Source organism: Taurulus bubalis (assembly GCF_910589615.1).
Source record: "Taurulus bubalis genome assembly, chromosome: 6".
NCBI classification, from domain to species: Eukaryota; Metazoa; Chordata; class Actinopteri; order Perciformes; family Cottidae; genus Taurulus; species Taurulus bubalis.
This window is the reverse complement of record NC_136594.1, coordinates 5489280-5495793: the sequence shown is the minus strand read 5'-3', so window position 1 is coordinate 5495793 and position 6514 is coordinate 5489280. Positions and strand designations below refer to the sequence as shown.

Sequence of the window (6514 nt, the reverse complement as noted above, 5' to 3'; positions counted from 1 at the left end):
TAATGCAAACGTGGCCCATCACTCCCCTCCCTTTCCTTTCCTCCCCTCTCCTATATCTTTATCTGTCTCCCCCCGAGGGACTCGCAGTCCTATTAGAACAAATGACGAGGGGCCCAGGCGCTTTTGTAAAAAAAAGAAAAAGAAAAAGAAAAAGGCGCAGGCGGGCGGGCGCGCGCCTGTCCTATTATGTGCGACACATGATCAATAGGGCGATAACGCAGCAACATCAATATAAGCGACAGAACAATGAGGGATATCATCGAACATCTATCTTAATATAGCCGACTACAAGGGCCGTCTGACAACCGCGGCAGCTCATGAAAATTCCGCCCCACGAATCTATAGCGCCATCTCCATCTCCTCCTCCTCCTGCTCGCGCTCAATAGACTATATGCGCACACACGCGCCCGCTCGCGCACGCGCACACACACACAGACAGAAACACACACGCACACACACAGATGCAGCTGGCTCGGCTATTATTTTCCCATTTCAATTTGACACCCCTGCCTTTCATGCTAATTCTATTATTGTAGGAAGTTTATGTGATTCCGTATCACTAGAAATCGGTAATGTCTAATAACCCTTTGGGCTGAAAGGAGGAGGGAAAAAAAAGAAGAAAAAAAAGAAGAAAAAAAAACTGCCTCGAGACCTGCGGCAGCCAGTGGGAAAATAATTACTTTCATATCAAAACTCAGCAGGAGGCGCAGGGTCCTATAGCCCACGGCCACTAACCTCATTCCAGCTCGGCCTTTCAAATGAATAAATTTGTTAAAGCAATAAATACAAACAGCCAGACGGACTTGAGGCCCCGGCTCACTACACAGAGAGGGAAGAAGGGGGATTTATCTGCTCGGAACACGACAAAAAAAACCTCCAGCCGCCATGATCCGAGGTTCTGCTACACAGCTAACCCCCCAAAAGGGCCCCTAGAAACACAGCGATTCAATTTAAACAATAACTTTATTTATCAAAATGTTCACATATAAATATCATTTTCTCGTTTTATACAATATCTGAGGATCTTCGTTGTGTGTTGACGGCGGCCCGAGTTTCTTTTGTTACAAGTTGGTCACCAAGAGCAGAGAGGGAACCTGCTTCTGGTGTTTGGGCCCTGAAGCCTGAATGTGAGGACAGCCACAGCTTCTTTTAGGGGTCGGGGACGGGGGGGCCCATCTGGATTGATCACACATTATGATTAAAAAATAGATGAGAATTAAAGTCTCCTGATTCCTGATATGTTTTTTTTTTTTCCGAGTGTCTCAGCAGAGCTTTGGGAATGTTTGAATAGTCTGAGCGGTGTTCCTGGTCCTTTGTTTATGTTTGCTCGTCGCGAGCGCTAGTCCATATCGACGTCCTCTCCATCTGTCCCGGGTGTTTGGTGACAGTCTGTGTTTGCCTCCAGACGCTCGCGGCGCTCCGGAGACGCTCGCTCGCCTCTCGCGCCCGTCCCTTCGGCGCCCGGCTCGTCGGCTGTCGCCGCTTCTGTCCGAACTCTCGAGCTCCCCTCGTCGCTGGTGTCGCCGGACCTCGGCCCGTTCGGCGTGGGAGACCCGGGGAGCCTCCCCCCCCCGCCGCCGCCGCCGCCGTCCTCCGCGTCCGTGTCTCCGTCCGCTCTATTGCTAATGTGGTCGCGGCGGCGCTCCGAGGCCGGGGCGTCGGGGCTCCCTTCGCTCGCCACGCACCTCTGTCCCGGGCCGAGCCTGTGGACGCTGTTGTCCTGACACGGTGTGGCCTTCAGGGCCGCCTGGGGCACCAGAAAGCCCAAGGGCTGATGGGTGATTGGGTAAAGCAAGAAGTGACCTTTACCCACCAGCGTCCTCTGACTGGGCAGCGAGGGGAAGTCCAGCTGGGACTTCCGGCGAGGCGTGGCGTCCGAGAGGAGGCTCTCCACGCTGAAAGGGTTGCGTTTCTGCAGGGCCGAGGACCTCGGGCCCCCGGGGCTGCAGCTGTGCGTGCTGCCCGGAGAGACCTGCTCCGGTTCTCCCGTCCTCGCCGTTCTTTGGTTGTGCTGGTTCTGCAGGTGGCTGAAGTCGTGCGGCGTTTGGTCACAGCTGGATTCGGTCTGGTGTCCCCCCGGGCCCTTTGACGCCGGCAGTTCGATGTGAATAGTCCCGCCGACGCTCGACGACTGCTGCTCGCTGTCGGTGAACTGGGAGACGCCGCTGTCGCTCTCCGAGCCGCCGGGCGTGTGGAAGCAGTCGCCGGCGAGGAGCTTGTTCTGCGACTTCAGCAGCTTCCGCTCCTGCTTCCGCTTCTTCTTCTCGGCGCGCTCCAGGTCCCGGCGGGCGATCTCCTCGGGGTCCATGGGCTCGCCGCTGCACGTGGTCGGGTGGGAGTTGTGGGCCGGCCGCCCCGGGCCTTTCTTCGTGTTCTCCTTCTTCCTCCACTTCGCCCGTCGGTTTTGGAACCAAACCTGTGCACAAGAGACACACACATTAAGCACGCACACACACAAACAAACACACACACACACACACACACACTGAGATGCTTTTGGTTTCAAAGTAGTTTCCTTCCATGTCAGCTTCTGTCAAAACACAGTTTTATTTAATGGTTCAGAATATTCCTATCAATTTGTTTTTGCAGTTTTGTTGGAATTAAGTCGATTAGTGAATTATTCCATTACCAGATCATTAATTGTCAACAATGTTGACAAGCAAATAATCATCTGAGTCATTTAAAAAAAGTCAGATATTTGCTCTGTTTTAGCTTCATGGTGATTTTCTGCCTTCTTATTATTTTCATGTATTTTTCTAAATCTTCGTGTTTTGGACTGCTGTTGGACAAGGAAAAGCAAATTGAAAACATGACCTTGGACTCTTTGGATTTTTTTCTCTCTGATGTTTTACAAACCAAACAATCCTGAAGTGAATCAAAAACAAACCCAATCCAACAATGAATATAACAGCTTTTATAAAACAGCACATTCATGTATTTGCACTGCATCTTGGAACACAAACACCTCCACAATCTGATGCAACACAGGCCAATAATCCTGCAACACACACTTCCTGTCTGGACACTCAAATGTTCACTTTCTGCCAGCTGCACATCCAATTGGAAGTAATTTATGTGGAGGACTTTGTGTATTTGGGGTTATTAATAATGTACCCCCCTCTGATAAAAAATAATAATAAAAGCATATGGCTACACACAAAATGTCACTACTGGTGTGTGTGTGTGTGCGCGCGTGCGTGCGTGTGTTTAGACAACAACAGACCTCACACCTGCCATATAGCAGTGGTGATAAATCATTGTCAGAGCGGATATCAGATGCTATAAGGACAAAACCAGATTGCCTACAAATCCAAACAAATTCCACAAAAGCCCGCAGACGAGAGAGATCTTTGTCGCGTCTTAGTTCCGCGGCTCTAAAGGTCCGGAGAGGCGGCTGCTGCGCGCGCGCGGCGGACCAGCAGACGCACAGGTGTGCCGGCTGTTAATTAGTCTGCGTGACGCGTAACTCCGCCAATTACATCGAAGTGTACCGTACAAAGAAATAGTCCACATCCGGGTCCCTGCATGGTGCCCCCTTCACACACACGCGGGCTCAACGCTCCGACTCCACCTCGCCCCCGGGAGCCCCTCTACGCCGCCGGGGGGCCTCTGGGCTCGCGCGCGCGCGCGCGCTCAGGGGCCGCGTGTTCGGCGCTGATAACAGCCGAGAGTTTAGCACGCGAGAAGGGGAGAAAGATTCGGGAACGTTGCATATTTAGGACGCGGGGACACCGACATCACGCGCCACAATGGCGCTGCTTATGAATTGATAATGTCGGTTGTATCTTTCCCCCCGCAAACCTGCGATAAAGGAGCGCTAAGCAGCTTGCGGCAACAGTAATCTGAGGTTTAGGAGCGAAATCCCCCCAAACAACACGCAGCAGCAGAGCTGCTCCCGGCCCGCTTTTTCTTCTTCTTCTTTGACTCCATCAAACCGTGCACGTGGTCATATAAAATATATGAATATACGTTAAATGACACACAATATCAGACATGGATATACACATGCCGAGCAAATAGGGTATATAAACCTATATGTCTTTATTGTATTATTATCATTACCATTATTATTATTATGCTATGAGGCTCTTATTATCAGATAAAATGAGCAGATAATGGTATATGAAATGTAAATGGGAAAGATGGTCGCATCATCTTTAACAAAATTGTTGTATAATGTATTTTGATCCTTTAATAAACAGAAATCCTAATGTCTGGCTTTTTGTTAAATTATTATTATTTTTCAGCTTTTTAGAAATAAATAATAACGACAAAAATATTACTATTACTACTACAATCATCACTACTATTAATAATGTAAGAATAATTACTAATACCATTATCTTGAGTATTATTTGTTGAATGATGTGTAAATGGTGTTGCTAAACCACTACAATATAGCACAGGCTAATCTTAAAATATTGTTAGTGTTTTACTTTGTGTATGTTGTCAATTAAAAAAATAATAATTAAAAACTCAATAATGATAATATTAGTAACAATAATAACAATTAATAAAAGGATATAATGGATGTATTGAATTATCTTAAAGCTTAAATTGAACCATCTAAACGTCTAAATAAGGGTATTATAAGGGGAAATTGAAAATACACAGTCCACTAATCAGATATCAAGCTTTATAATTTAGTATCGCTGAATGTAAAGGAAGAATACTAATTACCACTTTCACCCCTCGGTTTGCTCAGTAAATAGCCTGTTTTTTTATTAACCCATAAATCAATAGGTTGCCTCCATGCATAATTCAAAAGAGACCCTTTTATTGATGCTTTGATAATTGACAAATAGCTATCTGTGTTGAGGAGGCCTTCACAGAACAAACAGCCATCTGACGTCTATTTTTTATCATGTTTTGCAGATTTCGACATGGAAGAACGATTAACATTTTATTGAAGAAAAACAAAAACCTGAACAATGACTCGGAACTATTTGTTTTCCCTCCGCCCAAACCAAACACATGCAGTGATTAGGCTCCCAGAGCGTTCGCCTGGTCTCCTTCGTGTCTTTACCTGAACCCTGGACTCCACGAGGTCAAGCCGCAGCGCGAGCGCCTCCCGCATGAACACATCCGGGTAGTGGCTCTCGTTGAACGCCTTCTCCAGCTCCTCCAGCTGCCACCCGGTGAAATTCGTCCGCGTGCGTCTCCTTTTACAGCCGGGACCGTCCTTATCCGGGTCCCCCGAATCTACAGGGGTCGACGTGTGTGTGTTGTACAAGCATGTGTGTGTGTGTGTGTGTGTGTGTGTGTGTGTGTGTGTGTGTGTGTGTGTGTGTGAGAGAGAGAGTGAGAGAGGAGAGAGAGAGAGAGGACTGTCATGACAGGCTTGGCTTGTAAGGCATCGGTTTAGTGTAAAGTTCAGTGTCAACCCTTTTCTAAATATGCTGTTGAACTCTGATAAGTCATGTCACAAACCATATAGACCGTAACACAAATGCTATTTTTGAGATTTCAAATTATTCCCAATAATTTCAAAATACCATGTTTTTATTAATTTTGTAAAACCATGTGGCCAATATCAACATCATCGAGTTCAATGAGATATTGTTGCCTTTATTTTAACCTCTACTGCCATTTTTTTGCATAGTAAACTTATTAAAAATTATCCTGAACATGAACTTTTTTTTTAATTTCCTTTTTAAATTGACAAAACTCACACAACTTTTAAGCAACATAGTTTCTCTGCAGACTAACTTTCTACTTGACAATCTGACCCTGGAGACTAATCTTTTGTTTGTTTTTTATGTAGCCTAAAAGTCTACTAATATCCTCATATTTTGTCCATAAAACACGCCACACATGCATTATAGTGTCTACGGTGCATTGTTTCTTTCTAACGGGGAAAAGAGCCGGGCCTACCTGAGAGTTTGAACTGGCTGTCGGGCGACAGCAGCGGGTTGACCACAGAGGCCGAGCAGGAGCCGTTAAGTAATCCGTCTATAGAGAAGGGGGCGGCGGCCGCGGACTGCAGCTGGTGTCCGCTGGCGAGCTCGAAGAGGTGCTGGTGGTGGTGGTGGTGGTGGTGGTGGGGGCCGAGCCCGTACGGGAAGCCCACCAGTCCGCCCAAGGAGCTCGCGAACTGGGCGTGAGGATGCTCGAGGACCCGGCTGTCCATGCTCGCCCGGGCTGCGGCGGGGCCGAAGTGAAGATGCAGAGGGAGGCAGTGTGGCCGAACATGCAGTCGTGGGGGGGGGGGGGGGGAACCAAAAAAACAACCCCAAAAAAAAGTCAGGGAGAGGAGGAAGAAGCTTGCGCGAGGGGAGGACGGACCGTCTCCCGCGGCCACGGTACGCGGTCTGTGGAGGAGGAGCGGCGGACACCGGGGCTGCGCGAGCGGTACAGCCTGCTTTCAACGTTTACGCTCCGGCCGAGATGTCAACCCTGCGCGCTCCCTCCGCGAGCCACAGCTCATTAGGACTCCTCCGTCTGCTCGCGGGACCAATAAGAAACGTTAATCGCCCCGTGACGTCAGAGACGCGGTTAATGGTGTAAAGGAAGG

The 6514-nt window shown here is 48.4% G+C and overlaps 1 protein-coding gene across 1 annotated transcript; it reads right to left on the bottom strand.

The window, feature by feature from the left end:
• Window positions 1-1339: 1339 nt before the first annotated feature.
• On the bottom strand, window positions 1340-6130 carry LOC306738119 (homeobox protein unc-4 homolog; the record flags this gene model as incomplete). The annotated part of the gene is made up of 3 exons (XM_079219947.1): window positions 1340-2416; window positions 5027-5202; window positions 5875-6130. The coding sequence occupies 3 exons, from the start codon at window positions 6128-6130 to the stop codon at window positions 1340-1342; spliced, it is 1509 nt and encodes a 502-aa protein (XP_079076073.1).
• Between the last annotated feature and the right edge of the window lie 384 nt (window positions 6131-6514).